The sequence below is a fragment of the Balaenoptera musculus genome, chromosome 21, assembly GCF_009873245.2.
Source record: "Balaenoptera musculus isolate JJ_BM4_2016_0621 chromosome 21, mBalMus1.pri.v3, whole genome shotgun sequence".
Lineage (NCBI taxonomy): Eukaryota > Metazoa > Chordata > Mammalia > Artiodactyla > Balaenopteridae > Balaenoptera > Balaenoptera musculus.
In genome coordinates, this window is record NC_045805.1 from 23,025,020 (window position 1) to 23,046,948 (window position 21,929).

Consider the following 21,929-nt stretch of genomic DNA (forward strand, 5'->3'; position numbering starts at 1 on the left):
ATTTCCAAAATGCCTAATTTACTATTAAACAGGAGGCAGGAAATGGAGACCTTACTGAGATTAGCCCATTCATTGGTACATTTCTTTTGATGGTAGACAAAAAAAGTAGGTATAGGCAGAGGAAAAAGAGAAAAAGTAATTGTTGAAGAATGGCTTCTGAAGGTGAGGATGGATGGAGAGCAGTCAGGTTTTTATCTTAGTTTGGGAGGGGGAGGGAGGAGGGATGAGAGGAACAGACATGAGAAGGTCAGCTAAAAAGAATTCAAAAGAAAGGAACATATTCGTAATTATTTGGGTCAAGCTTAAGGTGAGAAATAAAAGTATAGAAATAATAGAATAGAAAAAACCACAATTTTAATAGTTAACATTTATTGAACTATTAATTCCATTTTGCAGAGGGGAACCTGAGACACAGAGGGGTTAAATAGCTTGCCCAAATTTACACAGCTCGTTCACGACAGAGCTTGAATTTCAATACTGGCAATCCGAACCACTATTTTAAAATGGGATATTAACGAAGTACAATACATAAAGTGAGAACTCTCATAGAGAAGGGATAGAGAGACCAAGGGATTAACTGGGGGGGGGGGCCGGGGAGGGGAAAAAGACTGCATTTCAAAAAAAATTTACCAATGGGCTAATTATAGTTGTGTTTTATTAACGTACGGAGCACTTTGTATATGTTAGCTCATTTAATCCCGCTAACAATTCTGTGAGGTAGATACTAGTCCATTTTTCAGACAAGGGCACTTGATACTTGATAAACGACACATACCTTGCACAGAGTTCCACCTCAATAGCAGGCTTTGGAGCAAGAAAAGGAAGACTGAAGAAGACCGGGCAACTGAATGGAACAGGGCAAGGTAAGCAGGCTGAAAAGTGAGAAAGGCAGGAAAAGCTTCCCGTTTAAGCCTAGGCTGGCTCCAGCTTTTCAAATCTCCCCGGCCAGCCCGCCAAGAAGTCACAAAGCCCGCCCCTCAGCCACAGGGCCACGCCCCCTTCCGTGGCGGTTCTCGGAGCCCCTAATACTTCCCGCCCACTCTTTGACCCCGCCCACCGCTCCAGCATCATTTCCTGTGCGCTGGGTGCTAATTGGTCCAGCAGTCGGAAGTGAGGGCGGGCGGTGGGGCCGTTGCCGCAGTGACAGTGCTGGGGGAGTCCGAAGATGGCGGCGTCGCGTCGCTCTCAGCATCATCACCACCATCATCAACAACAGCTCCAGCCCGCCCCAGGGGCTTCGGCGCCGCCGCCGCCACCTCCCCCACCACTCAGCCCCGGCCTGGCCCCGGGGACCACCCCAGCCTCCCCTACGGTGGGTGGCCTGGCCCCCTTCGCCTCCCCGCGGCACGGCCTAGCGCTGCCGGAGGGGGATGGCAGTCGGGATCCGCCCGACAGGCCCCGATCCCCGGACCCGGTTGACAGTACCAGCTGTTGCAGTACCACGAGCACAATCTGTACCGTCGCCGCCGCTCCCGTGGTCCCGGCTGTTCCTGCCTCATCTGCCGTCGGGGTCGCTCCCAGCCCAGCCGGCGGTGGCAGTAACAATTCACCGTCGTCCTCTTCTTCCCCGACTTCTTCCTCATCTTCCTCTCCATCCTCCCCCGGATCGAGCTTGGCGGAGAGCCCCGAGGCGGCCGGAGTTAGCACCACAGCAACATTGGGACCTGGGGCAGCAGGACCTGGGCCAGGGGTCCCAGCAGTGAGCGGGGCCCTCCGGGAACTGTTGGAGGCCTGTCGCAATGGGGACGTGTCCCGGGTAAAGAGGCTGGTGGACGCGGCAAACGTGAATGCTAAGGACATGGCCGGCCGGAAGTCTTCTCCCCTGCACTTCGCTGCAGGTCAGAGACTTTCAATTGTTTTTTAAGGGTTTTGGTGTTGGGGACGTGGGTCCGGGTCGGGAAAGAAAACAAGTTATTATGATGAAACAATGGGGGCGTGGTTATGGTTCTTCAACACTTCTTGGGAAGACTTGAGGTTCCTTTCTTTAGGTGGTGCCTGGGTGACGGGGGGCGTGGTAGGGGAACGTGTGAATCCCTTCTTTTTAGTGTTTGCACAGTGATCCTTGTACTCATCCCCAAACTCCTTTACTGGTAGTCTCAGGATATGGGTATACTTAAACTTTTTCAGTTACGAGTGTGCAGGAATAAAGTTAGATCTGAGCAGTCTTAGAGTAGTTTTGTCGTTTGTTTGCTAGTTTATTTCGTTTTTGCAAGAGTAGGTCCCAGGAGGACAGTATAGACCAAAAGAAGTTTAATGTAACTCGACAAGTGTAGAAGTAGCTATCGTACGTAGTCTTAGTGAGCCCATGAGAGACATAAATGAAGTTAGTGAAACTTTCCCCCCTTTTTCAAGGAGTTTACAGTCCAGTTGGGTAGATCGAAAGGTGCCTGTATGAAACAACTGGAGAAGACTATTTGGATGCATTATGTGATGGCGGAAGAAATATAGGCTTTGAAGTTATGGACACTGCTGTTTGTTAGTTGTGTAACAGGCAATTTACCTTATCTCAGTTGCCTCCATTTTCTCTTGGGCAAAAGTGAGATACTGAGGTTGTGTGAGGATTTAGTGAGAAGCATCTGGTGCGTAAGTTCTCCCCCCAAAATGCTAATTCCTAAACACTGGACTACTACACACTTTTGTCTTTTTTTTTTGAGCAAGTAGTTGACTATTTTCTTTTAAAAACACATAACATATTTTTATAAAATGCAGAGAAATATAAAACAAACAGGACCATAATCTCACTGCCTAGATACCTACTATTGATATTTTAAAAAATAAAGGTAGGGCTTCCCTGGTGGCGCAGTGGTTAAGAATCCGCCTGCCAGTGCAGGGGACACAGGTTCGAGCCCTGGTCTGGGAAGATTCCACATGCTGCGGAGCAACTAAGCCCATGAGACTGTGCTCTAGAGCCTGCGAGCCATAACTACTGAGCCCGCACGCCTAGAGCCCGTGCTCCTCAACAAGAGAAGCCACCGCAATGAGAAGCCCGCGGACCGCAACAAAGAGTAGCGCCCGCTCTCTGCAACTAGAGAAAGCCCGCGCACAGCAACAAAGACCCACCTCAGCCAATAAATACATAAATAAATAAATTTATAAATTTATAAATTACAAAAAAAATAAAGTTAATGTTATATACATTAGAAACGCTACATTAAAATGTATATGTTGTATGTACATTGTAAAATTAATGTAGTATAGAAATAAATACAATGAAAAAGCACCACACACGCACACACACAAACATCAAAGATAATACCCTGAAGATAACTTCTGCTAAGTTTCTTGCTGTGTTTCTAATATATCACTCCTTCAGTTTTTTCTGTTAATGGTAAAGCATATGTTAAGAACTTACTAAATACATTATTTATTTTTACCACAACTTGGAAAATATTTTTATCTTCATTTTATAGATGACACAAGTGTAGCACATACTGCTTAAATAAGCCCAAGTTCACTAGAAGTAGTGGAACTTGGATTTAAACTTTGTTTTTAGAGTTTGTGAAATCAAGTTTAAACAGTTATAACTTATACCAGGTTTAAGGTAACTTTTCTTTTTTGTGAGTAATTTTGATGGAGTTTCTACTTTGGCAGTGTTTGGGGGGAAGAAGTAATTGGGGGCATACACTCCAGGAATAGTGTTCACACATTTTTTTTTTTTTTTTTTTTGCAGCCCATACTTAGCAGTATATTGTCACCCACACACAAACTGAATCAAAATTTCAGGAAACAATTCTATCCCTTGCTACATGTGTTGCACTCTGATATTTTATATCCTATTCCATTTCCTTTCTTAAAAATGCTGTTTGTGATCCCATTAATGAGTCATGATCAACAATATGAGAAACACTTACAGGAAATCATTATTAGATGGCTGGATCCATTCTTGAAATGTAGCCACTACTGTTAGGAATGTAGTGAATTGAATCATAAACAGGCTTCCATTTAAGTAGATGCATGCTCACGGTGTTGCTTATTTTAGATGAAAAATCATTTCTTTTTCTTTAGGCCAAATGATAGATCTATAATGAATGAAACGAGACCTTTTGCTTTTGCAGACTTTATTCCATATTTGACTATTTTAACACATTGTTTCACAAATCTTGTCATTTCTCACAATATTGCATTACAAGTAATCACTAACAGGTGATAGCTAGTTATATTAATTTGGGTAATAATATACTTATTTAGGGTTAGTCACACATAAAATAGTGCTTATCTCCCAAATCACATCTTCTGTTTGCCACAATAGTTACTTTATATTCTGTTTTAGTTTTATGTGTACCCAGATAAGCTAGAAGACAAACAGTAAAACAGTCCAGTAATTATGTTGTAGTTATGAGAACCTAATCTGGAACTGGCTTTTTTAGAGAAAAAAAATAATTTTTTTTAGCTCAGTGTGGAAAACAGAACAAAAACAGTAAAACTCTCCATGGTCTAAAAGCACAACACCCTGTAGTCAATTTACCATGCTTTCATGTTTGTGTTCCTAGCATTAAAGCATTAAAGCATTAAAGCTTTGTTAAATCTAGTCTTCTCCATCATGTGTAGCCTGGATAATTAAAAGTAATTCTCAGTTGACTATTAGTTGGTTAGAACGCTAGTCACTGAATGTCATGGAAGAGCTGTTTTAAAGATAGGAAATTGGTACAATCCCTTGGATGGAAAGGTTTAAAAATTGTAGTTCTTTTGTTGCACAAATCTTTTATTACTTGTCATAGGTTGGTGTTAAATAGTGACACAATTTTCAAGTGACAGGTAGTCCTTACCCTTATGGAGCTTCAGTCTAGGGGGGAAAATTAAATAACAACAACAACAAAACCCCACAAATTGTATAACCTAGAGTGACAGGAAAAGTACACTATTCTCTCTTTTGGAGCAGGCAGTAAGGACTCTTGTCCTGATTTTAGATCATTTAAAGAAGAGGTCTTTCTAAAGAGGTTGTTTAAAACAGGGATTTAAAGGATGAGTCCAAGCTAGCCAAGCAAAGATGGGAAGGAAGAATGTTAATTAATGCCTTTATTCCCATTTAAATATAAGTATAGTTCTATAGAATGAAATGAAACCATTTTTAAGGCTCTCTGAAGTGGTATGAGCTCATACTCATATTTAAATCCTTATGCTTTTTTTTTTTTTAACCATAATTCTTTCCAGCAGCAGAATTAAGAATCCTTTCTATCCCACTGTGGATTGTGATAATTATTAGTTTAAAATGTGGCTTAGAGACAGTATTAATAATGGAATCACCCTATCCACAACTAGAAACATAATCTTCAGTTTCCACTGTTGATACAGGTTCTTAAAGTACTATTTCTAATACCTTCTTAAGATAGCCATATCAAAATGATCCAGTCTTTTATTGTTGACTAGAGTTTATATAAGACTTTTTCTTCTATAAGTAAGATCCTTGACCCTGGTTTTCTATTGTTCAAAGGATAGTAGTCAAAGCTTTAGAAATAGCATCAATTTAGAATGATATATCTCCTGAGTTCAGTTCCTAGTAGTGACATATTTTTGTTAAAGGACCAGTGTATTCTGATGACGTCTCTTTTTAAAGACAAGTTCAGATGAGGTCTTTATTAAAAAAAAAAAAAAAGGTTTAACGAAGCATTGAATCCTGAAATTTCACGGTATTTACTTTAAATTGAAGAAATTTTGAAATAGGCTTCCTGGTTAACTTTAATGGTTAACATTAATTAACATATGACTTGAATTAGGACGTGTAATATGACGTACTTCAGTATAAAAACCAGCAAATAAAAACCAGCAAAATATGTAGGGCAGTTTTATGCTTTTTTTTGATTTGAGTGGTTTCTACATCAACACACGTTTAACTATGTATAGGTTGCCTCACTCATTTCTTTTTCTCCTGATTTTTTTCAGCATATCCATGCTTGTCCCTCCCCCCACTTCACTGTACAAATGTAGTTTCTAGTAAAAAACAAAACAAAACACTATGTCCTCTAAACTGTTGCCCATCAGTGGGTAAAAAAATGAGTCAGAATGCTTCAGTCCTGAAATGGGAATCTTTCTATACTTTCCATTGTCTGGCAAGGTCCTTGATTATACTATTTTATTTTATTTTATTTTTAATATCTTTATTGGAGTATAATTGCTTTACAATATTGTATTAGTTTCTGCTTTATAACAAAGTGAATCAGCTGTACGTATGCATATATCCCCACATCCCCTCCCTCTTGTGTTCTCCCTCCCACCCTCCCGATCCCACCCCTCTAGGTGGTCACAAAACACCGAGCTCATCTCCCTGTGCTATGCAGCTGCTTCCCTCTAGCTATCTGTTTTACATTTGGTAGTGTATATATGTCCATGCTACTCTCTCACTTCATCCCAGCTTACCCCTCCCCCTCCCCGTGTCCTCAAGCCCATTCTCTACGTCTGCGTCTTTATTCCTGTCCTGGCCCTAGGTTCATCAGAACCTTTTTTTCTTTTTTTTTTAGATTCCATATATATGTGTTAGCATACGGTATTTGTTTTTCTCTTTCTGACTTCACTCTGTATGACAGACTCTAGGTCCATCCACCTCACTACAAATAACTCAATTTCGTTTCTTTTTTATTTTTTAAATTTTATTTATTTATGGCTGTGTTGGGTCTTCGTTTCTGTGGGAGGGCTTTCTCTAGTTGTGGCAAGCGGGGGCCACTCTTCATCGCGGTGCGCGGGCCTCTCACTATCGCGGCCTCTCTTGTTGCGGAGCACAGGCTCCAGACGCACAGGCTCAGTAATTGTGGCTCACGGGCCCAGTTGCTCCGTGGCATGTGGGATCTTCCCAGACAAGGGCTCGAACCCGTGTCCCCTGCATTGGCAGGCAGATTCTCAACCACTGCGCCACCAGGGAAGCCCCGTTTCTTTTTATGGCTGAGTAATATTCCATTGTATATATGTGCCACATCTTCTTTATCCATTCATCTGTCGATGGACACTTAGTTTACTTCCATGTCCTGCCTATTGTAAATAGAGCTGCAGTGAACATTGTGGTACATGATGCTTTTTGAATTATGGTTTTCTCAGGGTATATGCCCAGTAGTGGGATTGCTGGGTTGTATGGTAGTTCTATTTTTAGTTTTTTAAAGAACCTCCATACTGTTCTGCATAGTGGCTGTATCAATTTACATTCCACCAACTTGTAAGAGGGTTCCCTTTTCTCCACACCCTCTCCAGCATTTATTGTTTGTAGATTTTTTGATGGTGCCCATTCTGACCGGTGTGAGGTGATACCTCATTGTAGTTTTGATTTGCATTTCTCTAATGATTAGTGATGTTGTGCATCCTTTCATGTGTTTGTTGGCAATCTGTATATCTTCTTTGGAGAAATGTCTATTTAGGTCTTCCCCTTTTACCTTTCATTTCTCATAAGGCAGGAGTTAGGAAAGTTTTTCTATATATGGCCAGACAGTAAATATTTTAGGCTTCGTGCCCTCTGTGGTCTCTCTTTAAACTGTGTCAACTGGTCAGCTCTGCTTTTGTGCCATGAAAGTATCCACAGACAATACATAAATGAATGGATATTGTTATATTCCAATAAAACTTTATTTATAAAAATAGATGATGGCCATATTTGGCACAAGTGTTGTAGTTCGCTGATCCCTGTCATAAGACATTGTCTGTGGTATTTATTTTTTTCATTTTTGTTTTCCTTCTTGTTTAGTCTTTACTTCTAGAATAACCTTTTCTTTTATTTTGAATTATTTTCTGAGTTCTGTCATCTTATTTCTAATTCACATATGCTAGTTTTTCATATCTTACATCATTTTCACATTGTCTTTTAGCTAATATTGAAATAGTAGAGCATAATTTTGTCTTTTTGGGCATTTTCTTCTAGTATATTGTCTATAGGAATGCTATTCTGCTCAAATTCTTCTTATGAGAACTTTGCATGGGATTTGACCTCATTTTTTTTCTACCGCTCATTTTTACAGAAATTAATTGCTAAGTAATTTCAAGGATAAAAATAGAGGTCTGAGATGTTGAGGGTAACTCCCCTTGTCCTTCCTCCTCATGTTGGATATGCAGGTCTGACCTAGAATAGATGAAGTCTCACAGGAAGGTTTGCAGGATCATCTCTTACAGAAGTAGCATTTAAATTATGAAACATCATTTTATATCTTAGTTTATATAGCCTACATGCCACTTTCTAGAGAGCCTTTACCAGAGACATTATGCTAAGGGCGTTTTATAGATAAGATGTCTTCCTCATAGTCTATTTACATAGAAGTTTTAATTACAAGAAGTTTAGTCACCTGCCTTATTTTTCCTCCCCTGGGGCATCCCTTTTGTTCCCAAGGAACTGAATAGGTCACGGGCTAGGTGTGCCTTCCTTCCAAACCAGACGTGATTCTTTGGCAGTTGAAAGGCCAGAGAAATATATCTGGAGAATAGAAGACATACCTTTAAGGACCAAGTTGTGAGCGTAAATATGTTTTAAAAAAATGGTATCTTAAGCTTAGAGCCCAGGAGAAGAAAAGTGGTCAAGGAATGTAAATCATGCTAAGAAAATGTATTTTTTTTTAGTATTAGGTTTTAGGAAGGAATCAACATCATCATGAGTCTTGTGGTGAAATGCAGTTGAAAACACTAGCGTAGCTTATTCTTAAATGTGTTTAATAGCCTGCTTTTGCTTCATGGACAAAGAAATGTTTCTGGTAGTTGATTGTAAAATATGTGTGAGATACGATTGAAGACACAAGAGCCTCTTAAATTCTTATTTTTCCTGTATGTCAGGGTACTTGAAGTTACTTTGGTCTATGTTTATTCTTCTGACAGGAACACTAAGAAACGTGGGATGTAGCTCTGATCTTGGGGGGGCCTAATACCTGTATCGTCAATGTGGATTCATAATAAGAACTGAGTAGTGTGGGTGTTTTGGGGATTTATACTAAAGCCTAGGTGCTCAAGATAACTTTGAGGTTCATTTTCTAAAAATCATTTGATTTTGAGTGATTGAGGAAAGTTATGAGTGTTTTGTTTTTGTGTGCCTACTGGGTTTTCCTTTTAAGGCTTCATCAGATATTCAGGATTGCTTTTCCCTGCAGTGAATTGCTGGGTTCTTTGTCAAGTGGAAACTTGTTTTGCCTGTTGGTTCAGGAATCTGTGTATAAAATTAAAATTAAAGTAGTGTGAGTGTAAACCTGTTTTTTTTTTTTTTTTGAGACTTTTTTTGGAATGTATCAGCTCCCTATTCAGTTAAGATTTGTCATTTTTGTTTTAATTGTAGAAAAAGGGGAAATAAAGTGATGTAAATTTTCCTCTCCCTTTTGCCTTTTCAGTAGAACACTAAACTAATGGTTGGTGGCAGATGTTTGTTGGTTGGTTTGTGTGGACTTGCAACTTTTTTCATTGCGGTAGATTTAAAAAAAAAATGAAGCAGACGATCTTTATTAACTACAAACTGAAAAAAAAATTGTTTTAAATTTACTGATTGACCAGATCTTTGAAGCCAAGGTCCCTGTATCATCAGGTATGGTTTAAAAATAACCTAAACTTCCTGATGCCCAGCTGTAATGCTTTGGAAAAACTAGGATATATGTATGTATATTATGAGCCATAAAGATCAGATGCCTTCAGTCTGGTATATCCACCAACCATAGAAACCATTTTGACGTTCTCATCCATCTTGTTAATAAATAAGATATGCAGTTCTCCATTTCCAAAACTCAGGTTGTTCTCATGTTGACAACGGAAAATGGGTTTTTTAGAAAGAAATGACATGGGATTACAGTTGACAGCTACATTTTAGCTATTTTTTTCTAATATCTTGAGAAGAGATGCCAAGCTATGCTTTTGTCTTTGCAGGAAAATGTTCTCTTTTGGAAAAAAAGAAACAAAAAAACCTTTTGGGCTAATTAAAAAACTTTTAGCAAGCTATCAAAAACTTGGTTGCCCTTCCCCCCCCAAAAAAATCCACAGAATTTAACATTAGGAAAGTGTAGCTGTTACCTTGTTGGAATTTTATGAAAGCAGATAAATTTGAGGTAAATAATAGGAGAAGTTCAGTGTTTAATTTAGTGAAATGTTCATGGTATATGCTCTATAAATATTTGAGCAGATGAACTTTGTAAGTTAACACTTCTGATTTCTTATATTCTGTCTTTCTTAAATGTGTAAATGGTAATTCTTATATATTAGTCTAGTTCTTTGTCATCAAAGTGCTTTCACTGCTCTGTTGGCATATAAATGAATAAATTTAGTATTGATATTGTTGCTAAATAATAGTAAAAACTAATAAAAATAACAACAAAAAAGCTTTCAAGTGAATTTTGCACTTTCCCTGTGTTATTTAATCCTTACAGCAATCACACGAGATAGGTTTTAACTCTGTTTTACAGATGAAAAAACCGAGACTCAGGGTGTCTTGTCTAAGGTCACATAGCTGTTAAGTGATGGAGCCAGATTTAAACCCCTATCTGACTGTCCTAAAATTGTTTGGGTAATCCTACTCAAATAGAAAGTTGGTAGCAGTAAGAAATCAACTCTTTTCAGTCATTTTATAATTTGACAGTTTGTTATTGCCTTCTCAAATTTGTTTTCTGAAAATAAAAGTAATTGTACATATTTTGGAAAGTTCAGTAGAAAGTAGTTCATCATCTCAGTACCCCAGTGCAGCTAATAATAGTCATTTTGGCATCTTTTCCCCTAGCTTTTTTCCTAGGCATTTAAAATAAAGCAAAACTGCGTATAGATGCTCTCTTAAAACATGACTAGGATTTGATTGAGACCATGCTTTTAGTAAGTAGGCTGTTGGAACATTTGTGATTAATAGAATATTGGACTCCGATCTTTTGATCAGTTGCTAATTAAACATAAAAAGTGTGATTGGAAGTAATCTTTGAAGAACCTCATAGTTTAATGGAAGAAGGATATCTTAGCAATTCCTTTCTTTAAAAAACTACTTAAATCTGTTAAAAAATCTCAAAGATAAGCTGCTGTATGCTTTGATTCATGGAAGCAGTCAAGAAAAAAGCCATTTTGAACAGTAAATAAAGCATATGGGAGTCACAACAATTTGAAAGTTTAATGCCCCTGAACTGATAGTTTAAAATGGCTAAGATGGTAAATTTTATGTTAAAGGTATTTTACCACAATTAAAATTTTTAAAATGGGGATGGATGTCTATCATAGTGTGCATTATGGTCTCTCTATTGTCCTTAGAGAGAACTCATTCCTTAATATTACCAACATGAAATATGGAAAGTAGCATATTTAGCAGCGCTACGTTGAGGATACCCTTTCATCTCTTTTGTTAATTCACATTTTTGAGAGTCATTGTGGTCCTTTGGCAGTATGAAACTAAGTATTCATGAGGTGTTTATGGAAATTCAAAAGAACTTCATGCAGCTTGTTTAATTAACAGTCATTGAGACAATTTCATAGTGTGTTTTCCCCCTTTGGTCTGTTTTTTCAGGAATCTGGCATGAATCCTAAGGTTTTATAGTAGTTCAATGACAACTCAATAAATATAAGTGCTATAAGGAGCAAGATGATGGAATGACATCAGTTCCTGCCCTTGCAAAAATTTATAGTCAAAATGCAGTAGTTCTCAAACTTTTGATCTCAGGACTCTTTTACACTCATAAAAATAATTAGAAGAGTTTTTGTTTATATATATTATATCGATGGAGATTTATCATGTTAAGAATTAAAACTGAGAAAATAAAAAAATAATAAATTCTATTCTATGTTAGAGTAAATCACACTTTCAATGAAAAGTAACTATTTCCTAAAACAAAGATTAATGAGAAGAGAGGCATTATTTTACACTTTGCTAGTCACGTTAATGTCTGACTTAATAGAAAACAGGCAAATTCTCATCTGCTTCTGCATGCCATTTGTTGTGCTTTATTATGTAGATTGAAGTATATTTAGAAAATCCTGCTTTAAACAGATATGTAGTTGGAAAGGAAGGAATATTTTAGTAGCATTTTCAGATAATCTTAGAATTTTTTGTTTGATACTACACCCAGACTTGACAAGTAGTAGTTTCTTAAAGGTTAGTTGCAATGTGGAATCTGAAGCCATATCAATAAATTTTTCATACTCTGTTATGTATGAAATGAAATCCATTGGTCTATCTTATATAAATGGATTTTATAGCTATACACATTTAAGTATCGAGAAACTGTTAAGCTCATGGTGGCAGATGCAAGTTTTACAAAATTCTCATTTTTTGCTTGAAAGCTCAAATTTTATCATTGGGAGCAAATACTGTTTGTTGTTTTCCTTGAGGTGACAGGCTCACTTTGTTCATTCTTGAGAAAATGTTTACCAAATATACAGGTCAGACTGAGCTCAAACAGTCTCATAAGTGTTGTTCCTCAAGACAACCATACTTTGGTGTGTAGCAGAAGTGCTTGATGTGTATTTCTTATTTTGCCACAAGAATACTAAAAAAGATATATACTCAGGGTTGGAATTTAATAAAATTAATAATATTTACATTTTCATGAAGGACATTCTTAAGTGAAACTGGTGGCTTTTTTTTTTTTTTTTAAACTGTGAGGGCCTGGCGGTGAAAAATTCAATGACTAATATATGTCCATATATGTCAACTCTACAGAATACAATGACTGTATAGTTTGGTGCCACTGTTTTGGTTCATGCCAAGATGCCAGCAGTTTCACCTACCATTGCTTTTGCACTATCATGAGCACCATGAGTACATTTTCCAAATGTCCAACACGTGATGTTATAAGATCTTGCACTATAACTGTCTTGACAGTAAGAAAGCTAAAATCATCTTAATATTATTTTGTAAATGGTTTTGACTTCTCAGACCCCCAGAAAGTGTCTCAGGGACCACCAGGGGTCCATGGACCACACTTTGAAAACTGCGGAGCTAATACAAATAGATATTAATTTTGTTAACATTCTTTTGAGAATCTGATAATAGGTATGGACATTTTCCCCAGAAAGATATACTTAAATAGCAAATTTTACATGTAATTTTCAGAGGATTATAAACTTCCAGAAGCACTAGAGCTATGGTTCTCAAACTTTGCATCAGAGTCACCAGGAGAGCTTTGTTAAAACAGGTTGCTAGGCCACACTCCCAAGTTTCTTCTCATTCAGTTGGTCTGGAGTAGTCTAGGAATTTGCATTTTTGTGTCCATTCTCTTTGGTACTTCATGAACTCTTATTAATCTGAAATTTTACATTTTCCTTTAATTATGAGACATCCTGTCATTATTTCTACGTATATCTTTCCTCTCTTCCAATCCTCTGTCTTACCTGTTTCTTCTCATTCTCTGCTTCTGTTTATCCCTTTCAGATATTTTTTTTTAAATTTTTATTTATTTATTTATTTATTTATGGCTGTGTTGGGTCTTCGTTTCTGTGTGAGGGCTTTCTCTAGTTGTGGCAAGCGGGGGCCACTCTTCATCGCGGTGCACGGGTCTCTCACTATCGCGGCCTCTCTTGTTGCGGAGCACAGGCTCCAGACGCGCAGGCTCAGTAGTTGTGGCTCACGGGCCCAGTTGCTCTGCGGCATGTGGGATCTTCCCAGACCAGGGCTCGAACCCGTGTCCCCTGCATTAGCAGGCAGATTCTCAACCACTGCGCCACCAGGGAAGCCCCAGATATTTTTTGGGAAAGTTCTTCTACCAGTTTTTCCTCAGGAATTTCTCCTTTGTTTCTATTATTATTCAGTCAATTTATTGTATTCTTTATTTCTCCTGTTATATTTTTCATGATAATATTTCCAGTTGGTTTTACTTGGTAGATTTTTGTTCTCGTGTTTTCAGTGTTCTCCAGTTTTTCTCTAGCAACATTTAATTTGCCAATTTTAAATGTCTTTTTTTGGTCTGTTAATTCTGCTTTCATTTGCTCTTTCATGGTACTTGCACTCCTCAGACATCTTATTATTTTCTGCTGTGAGCTTATATTCCCTTGGAACTAAGAGCTATTTGGGCCAATATTTCCTTTGTTTGGGAGGATGAGTTTTGATGGGGGTCCGGTTTAGGACCGGTGAGAAACCTGTGTTCTAGGTTTTGGTTCTCCACGTGGTCTGAGGCACATAGGGACATGCCTCAGGGTAGAGAGGCTCTGGATGGTGGTTACATCCTAGTTGTTCAGGATTTCACTGAGCAATTACACGAGGTGAGTGCTATCACCGTCGTGTAATTGCCTAATTGGGAGTCCACCTGTACTTTGCTTCCCACCTCAGCCAAGTTCCAGTATTTTACCTTGAGGTTACCCCTTCTCTTTTGGCTAGAGGTGTGCTGTAGATACTGCTTTCATATTCCACAGCACAGGGGACGATGTGATAATGTTGAGGAGTGAAAAGGACACAGATCACTTTCCTCTGGCCTATCTTCTGTCCCAAATAACTGATCTTCTGCAATTAAGCTGATGTTTCTTCCCACAATGGCACCCAACCATTTTTTTTTTTCTTCCCAAGGAGGAATGATTTCTTACAGTGTTTTTTTGTTTGTTTTGTTTTTTTTTAGCTGGAATCTGGGATTTGTCTCTTACCCTTTTGCTTCTGGTGATTTCCCGATGTTTTTGGAAAAACCACACATTTTAAACTGTGCTTGCTAATGAAATACTTCTTTTATCTGAGTATAAATGTTTTCCTTTCTAAATCAGGTTCTAGAAAATGGAAAAATTAATTGGTCAGAGTCCACCTTTGACAAATGAAAACTATATGCAACTTCATTGCTTTATAGAAGTCATTTTGTAGTTTGTTTTCTAAACTGTTATTTTAGAAATAACAGGGAATATACTCTCTTATAAGTCTTAACCATGACTTCTGATCTAATGAAGTGTAAAATAGTTCTTTATTTAAAGGCTAATAGAGTTAGAAGAGGAAGCAATGATGACTAATGTTAAGTAGAAAATGCATGTTTCTTTGTCACAGAACATTTCTTATAAAGTAAGCAGAAATCTATTATTAGGTACCTACAGTTCTGTGTATATTGGACTGCATAAATTTAACCCAGTGTATAGAAAACCTTTGACGTTTTAAAGAATATATCACAAGACTTTCAAGACTTTCCCCAACTCCCAGCTTAGAGCATAATACTGTGGCATATAATTTCCTTCATAAAAAGTAGTAAAACTGAAAACTTTAAAAGACTAGAAGATAGGCCTGTACAAAAAAGTTAGTAGAATTACCCGTCATGTTAAGATGGGTCTGCTCTGCTAGGTACTCCTAATTTTGAGGCTGCCTCCTGCACATCAGCCAAGATACAGGTGTGATTCAGATTTTTTTTCTTCCAGTTTTATTGAGATATAATTGACATATAGCACTGTATAGTTTCAGATGTACAGCATAATGATTGATTTACGCACATCATGAAATGAGTACCACAATAAGTTTAGTGGATATCTGTCATCTCATATAGATAAAAAATAAAAGAAAAAGAAACAAATGTTTTTTCCTTGGATGAGAATGCTTAGGATTTACTCTCTTAACAACTTTCATATATAATACAGAGCAGTGTTAATTCTATTTGTCCTGTTGTACATTACATCCCTAGTACTTATTTATCTTATAGCTAGAACTTGTACCTTTTGACGATTTTCATCCAGCTCCCCCTCCTGCCACCCCCCTGATACCTCTGATAACCACAAATCTGATCTCTTTTACTATGAGTTTGTTTACTTTTAAAAATATTTATTTATTTATTTAAATTTATTTATTTATGTATTTATTTTTGGCTGTGTTGGATCTTCGTGCTGCGCGTGGGCTTTCTCTAGTTGTGGCGAGCGGGGGCTGCTCTTCATTGCGGTGTGCAGGCTTCTCATTGCGGTGGCTTCTCTTGTTGCGGAGCACAGGCTCTAGGTGCACGGGCTTCAGTAGTTGTGGCTCGTGGGCTTCAGTAGTTGTGGAGCATGGGCTTATTAGTTGCTCAGCAGCATGTGGGATCTTCCCAGACCAGGGCTCAAACCCGCGTCCCCTGCATTGGCAGGCGGATTCTTAACCACTGTGCCACCAGGGAAGTCCTTGTTTACTTTTTAAATACAATTGACCCATGACATTATATTAGTTCCTGGTACACAACATAGTGATTCGATATTTCTATACATTACAAAATAATCAGTTATCATTTGTCACTATACAAAGATATTACATTGTTATTGACTGTATTCCCTATGCTGTACGTTTCATCCCTATGATTCATTTATTTTGTACCTGGAAATTTGTATCTCTTAATTTCCCTCATCCCCCAACTCCCTTCTCCTCTGGCAACCACCTGTTTTTTCTCTGTATCTGCGACTCTGTTTCTGTTTTGTTATATTTGTTCATTTGTTTTGTTTTTTACATTACATGTAAGTGAAATCATAACGATATTTGTCTTTCTCTGTCTGACTTTATTTCACTTAGCATAATACTTTCTACATCCATCCATGTCACAAATGGCAAAATTTTCTTCTTTTCTTATGGCACAGTAATATTCCTCTGTGTGTGTGTGTGTGTGTGTGTGTGTGTGTGTGTGTGTGTGTGTATGTGTATAATACCTTCTTCATCCATTCATCTGTTGATGGACACTTAGGTTGCTTCCATGTCTTGGCTATTGTGAATAATGCTGCAGTGAACATAGTGGTGCATATATCTTTTTGATTTAGTGTTTTTGTTTTCTTCAGAAAAATACCCAGAAGTGGAATTGCTGGATCATATGGTAGTATTTTTGAGGAACCTCCATACTGTTTTCCATATTGGCTACACCAGTTTACATTCCTACCAGCACTACAGAACAGTTCCCTTTTCTCCACATCCTCACTAACACTTGTTATTTGTTGTCTTTTTGATAATAGCCATTCCAACAGGTGTGAGGTAATAGCTCATAGTGGTTTTGATTTGCATTTTCCTGATGAATAGGGATGTTGAACAACTTTTAATGTGTTTCTTGGCCATCTGTATGTCTTCTTTGGAAAAATGTCTGTTCAGGTCCTCTGCCCATTTTAAAAATTGGGTTGTTTGTTTTTTTAATGTTGAGTTGTATGAGTTTTTTGTATATTTTAGATATTAACCCCTTATCAGATACATCATTTGCAAATATCTTCTCCCATTCAGTAGGTGGCCTTTTCATTTTGTTGATAGTTCCCTTCATTGTGCAAAAATTTGTAGTCTGATGTAGTCTCATTTGTTTACTTTTGCTTCTGTTTCTCTTCCCTGAGGAGACATATCCCTATTGCTAAGACTGATGTCAGAGAGTGTACTGCCTGTGTTTTCTTCTAGAAGCTTTATGGTTTCAGGTCTTACGTTTAAGTGTTTAACCATTTTGAATTTATTTTTGTATATAGTGTGAGAAAGTAGTTCAGTTTGATTCTTTTGCATGTAGCTGTCCAGTTTTCCCAACATCATTTATTAATTTTTAATTCAGTACAATTATAAGTTACTGTGTTTAATGAACCTTTAGAGATGCTCACGGATATCTGGAACTACTGGTATTAAATTGGTGAATGATGACTTTGTTAGCTGGGAAAGAAAAGTTACTTTAGGAACCTAACAGCTATTGCATAAATGTGTCATGGCTGAATTTTGTTTCATTGAAAGTAATTTTATTGTCATTGTTAAGGTTTTTTTTTTTTTTAAATGTTTTTATGGGGGTGGAGGTGGATTGGTATGCTTAAGAAAGTAACCAGGTTATTCTGATATTTTAGGTTCAGGTTTTTCCTAATGTTTTTTGAGAGAACAGTGAACACATCTCATCTGTCACCAAGTACCTTTTTATCTTCCCCAACTTACTTTCCGTTATTTCTTCTGTGTCAGGAAAATAGATATTATTTATATATTTATATATTTATATATATATATATATATATATATATATATATATAAAGTTCATGAGTTATTTTTCTAGACAGTCCCAAACTTATTTTATTGTTACTTCAGTCTTTTGAGTATAATTTTTTTGCACTTAAGGAAAAAAATTATAAATAAGTAAATGTAAGAGCTGCAGTATAAATTTTCTCTTTTATAAGTGTAAGTCGATGAATTTAGCAGTTCAAATGATATACAGTGCTTGTGGCTTTGCTGACAGTCCAGTTAGGTCGAAAGAGTCTTTAAGCTATGACTTTGCTACTGTAAATAAAAACATCACTTTTTAATACTCCAAACACTTTAGGATTTTCTCCTTTTATTAAATTTTAGAATGCATTGTTGTTATTTACAAGATTTAATATTGCCCAAGATTGTTCCTTTGAAGCTTTAAGTTTAAGCAGTTTAAAATGCTGAACACAACTGAAACAAATTACTGTCTCTATAAACTCAGACCTAGTGAATAGACACCAGTGACCTTACATTTGATATTGAAACGTTTTTGAGTGGTTTTTTTTTTTTTTTTTTTTTTTTTTTTTTATTCACACACACACACACTGTATTTTATTTTTACAAGACATAAATAGACTGACACCAAGCATTGTACATGGATTACCACAACAAAAGCAACAATGATTGCAATTACTAAACATGAAACACACTCATACTATGTCATAATATTGACATTCAGTCCAGTAATCCTCCACTGTAACAGCTCCTTTACTTTGCAGTGAAAATTGATTTGTATATTCTTTGCCTCTGAGTCCTTGTGGGATTTTTTTTTTTTTTAAATTCAGACAGAAAGTCACAAAAATTATACTCATCCTCATCAGTTCACTCAGTCCCATGTAATTAATTTTTTTTTCATCTTGATCTTTTGTTAGCACTTTTATGAGTTCATCAGTTTTTCATTAGAGTTCTGAAAATGCTTATTCATTCAGTTCAGCAGTACAGTCAGTTACCAGAAACCTGTACTTGTCAGAGTCTTTTCCATGAATTTCTTGAAGATGAAACCCTTTTATAGGAACATATTTGCAAAATCATCAGAGTACACCCAGAACTGTCTGTAAATGACAAAAGACTTAAAAATGACCACGGTTAAAGATTTGATGAAAGTTCATAATAATGCAGTTGACAAGAAAATTAGTTATTTCTGAGATATACATTTTAAAGTAATAACTAGGGTTATTACTTATAACATTATACCAGAACATATAAGATTTTTAGAAATTTCATGTAATGTCTGAAACATTTATATTAACATATTTCCATACATATTTCCATACAAATACAAATATAAGATTTTTAGAAATTTCATGTAATGTCTGAAACATTTATATTAACATATTTCCATACATATTTCCATACAAATACAAATATAAGATTTTTAGAAATTTCATGTAATGTCTGAAACCTTTATATTAACATATTTCCATACAAATAACCCAATGAAAGTTTAGTATTAGTTGTTTTGTTTGTTTTTTTATACTGCAGGTTCTTATTAGGCATCAGTTTCATACACATCAGTGTATACATGTCAATCCCAATTGCCCAATCCAGCACACCACCATCCCCACCTCACCGCAGTTTTCCCCCCTTGGTGTCCATATGACCATTCTCTACATTTGTGTCTCAACTTCTGCCCTGCAAACTGGCTCATCTGTACCATTTTTCTAGGTTCCGCATACATGCATTAATATACGATATTTGTTTTTCTCTTTCTGACTTACTTCACTCTGTATGACAGTCTCTAGATCCATCCATGTCTCAACAAATGACTCAATTTCGTTCCTTTTTATGGCTGAGTAATATTCCATTGTATATATGTACCACAACTTCTTTATCCATTCGTCTGTTGATGGGCATTTAGGTTGCTTCCATGACCTGGCTATTGTAAATAGTGCTGCAATGAACATTCGGGTGCATGTGTCTTTTTGAATTACGGTTTTCTCTGGGTATATGCCCAGTAGTGGGATTGCTGGGTCATATGGTAATTCTATTTTTAGTTTTTTAAGGAACCTCCATACTGTTCTCCATAGTGGCTGTATCAATTTACATTCCCACCAACAGTGCAAGAGGGTTCCCTTTTCTCCACACCCTCTCCAGCATTTGTTGTTTGTAGATTTTCTGATGATGCCCATTCTAACAGGAGTGAGGTGATACCTCATTGTAGTTTGATTTGCATTTCTCTAATAATTAGTGATGTTGAGCATCTTTTCATGTGCTTCGTGGCCATCTGTATGTCTTCTTTGGAGAAATGTCTATTTAGGTCTTCTGCCCATTTTTGGATTGGGGTGTTTGTTTCTTTGATATTGAGCTGAATGAGCTGTTTATATATTTTGGAGATTAATCCTTTGTCCGTTGATTCATTTGCAAATATTTTCTCCCATTCTGAGGGTTGTCTTTTCGTCTTGTTTATGGTTTCCTTTGCTGTGCAAAAGCTTTGAAGTTTCATTAGGTCCCATTTGTTTATTTTTGTTTTTATTTCCATTACTCTAGGAGGTGGATCAAAAAGATCTTGCTGTGATTTATGTCAAAGAGTGTTCTTCCTATGTTTTCCTCTAAGAGTTTTATAGTGTCCAGTCTTATATTTAGGTCTCTAATCCATTTTGAGTTTATTTTTGTGTATGGTGTTAGGGAGTATTCTAATTTCATTCTTTTACATGTAGCTGTCCAGTTTTCCCAGCACCACTTATTGAAGAGACTGTCTTTTGTCCATTGTATATCTTTGCCTCCTTTGTCATAGATTAGTTGACCATAGGTGCGTGGGTTAATCTCTGGGCTTTCTATCTTGTTCCATTGATCTATGTTTCTGTTTTTGTGCCAGTACCATACTGTCTTGATTACTGTAGCTTTGTAGTATAGTCTGAAGTCTGGGAGTCTGATTCCTCCAGCTCCATTTTTTTCCCTCAAGACTGCTTTGGCTATTCGGGGTCTTTTGTGTCTCCATACAAATTTTAAGATGATTTGTTCTAGCTCCGTAAAAAATGCCATTGGTAATTTGATAGGGATTGCATTGAATCTGTAGATTGCTTTGGGTAGTATACTCATTTTCACAATGTTGATTCTTCCAATCCAAGAACATGGTATATCTCTCCATCTGTTGGTATCATCTTTAATTTCTTTCATCAGTGTCTTATAGTTTTCTGCATACAGGTCTTTCGTCTCCCTAGGTAGGTTTATTCCTAGGTATTTTATTCTTTTTGTTGCAATGGTAAATGGGAGTGTTTCCATAATTTCTCTTTCAGATTTTTCATCATTAGTGTATAGGAATGCAAGAGATTTCTGTGCATTAATTTTGTATCCTGCAACTTTACCATATTCATTAATCAGCTCTAGCAGTTTTCTGGTGGCAGTTTTAGGATTCTCTATGTATAGTATCATGTCATCCGCAAACAGTGACAGTTTTACTTCTTCTTTTCCAATTTGTATTCCTTTTATTTCTTTTTCTTCTCTGATTGCCGTGGCTAGGACTTCCAGAACTATGTTGAATAATAGTGGTGAGAGTGGACATCCTTGTCTCGTTCCTGATCTTAGAGGAAATGCTTTCAGTTTTTCACCATTGAGAATGATGTTTGCTGTGGGTTTGTCATATATGGCCTTTATTATGTTGAGGTAGGTTCCCTCTATGCCCACTTTCTGGAGAGTTTTTATCAGAAATGGGTGTTGAATTTTGTCAAAAGCTTTTTCTGCATCTATTGAGATGATCATATGGTTTTTATTCTTCAATTTGTTAATATGGTGTATCACATTGATTGATTTGCGTATATTGAAGAATCCTTGCATCCCTGGGATAAATCCCACTTGATCGTGGTGTATGATCCTTTTAATGTGTTGCTGGATTCTGTTTGCTAGTATTTTGTTGAGGATTTTTGCATCTATATTCATCAGTGATATTGGTCTGTAATTTTCTTTTTTTGTAGTGTCTTTGTCTGGTTTTGGTATCAGGGTGATGGTGGCCTCATAGAATGAGTTTGGGAGTGTTCCTTCCTCTGCAATTTTTTGGAAGAGTTTGAGAAGGATGGGTGTTAGCTCTTCTCTAAATGTTTGATAGAATTCACCTGTGAAGCCATCTGGTCCTGGACTTTTGTTTGTTGGAAGATTTTTAATCACAGTTTCAATTTCATTACTTGTGATTGGTCTGTTCATATTTTCT

The 21,929-nt window shown here is 36.9% G+C and overlaps 1 protein-coding gene across 2 annotated transcripts in view; it reads left to right on the plus strand.

Annotated features, from left to right (window-relative positions):
• The first annotated feature begins 1,111 nt into the window (after positions 1 to 1,111).
• Positions 1,112 to 21,929, plus strand: part of TNKS (tankyrase) — a 182,220-nt gene continuing 161,402 nt past the window's right edge. For both annotated transcript variants that reach the window (XM_036838654.1, XM_036838655.1), the window contains exon 1: positions 1,112 to 1,838. In XM_036838654.1, the coding sequence (XP_036694549.1) occupies positions 1,166 to 1,838 (673 nt within the window). In that variant the 5' untranslated portion in view covers positions 1,112 to 1,165. The remainder of the gene's footprint in view (positions 1,839 to 21,929) is intronic.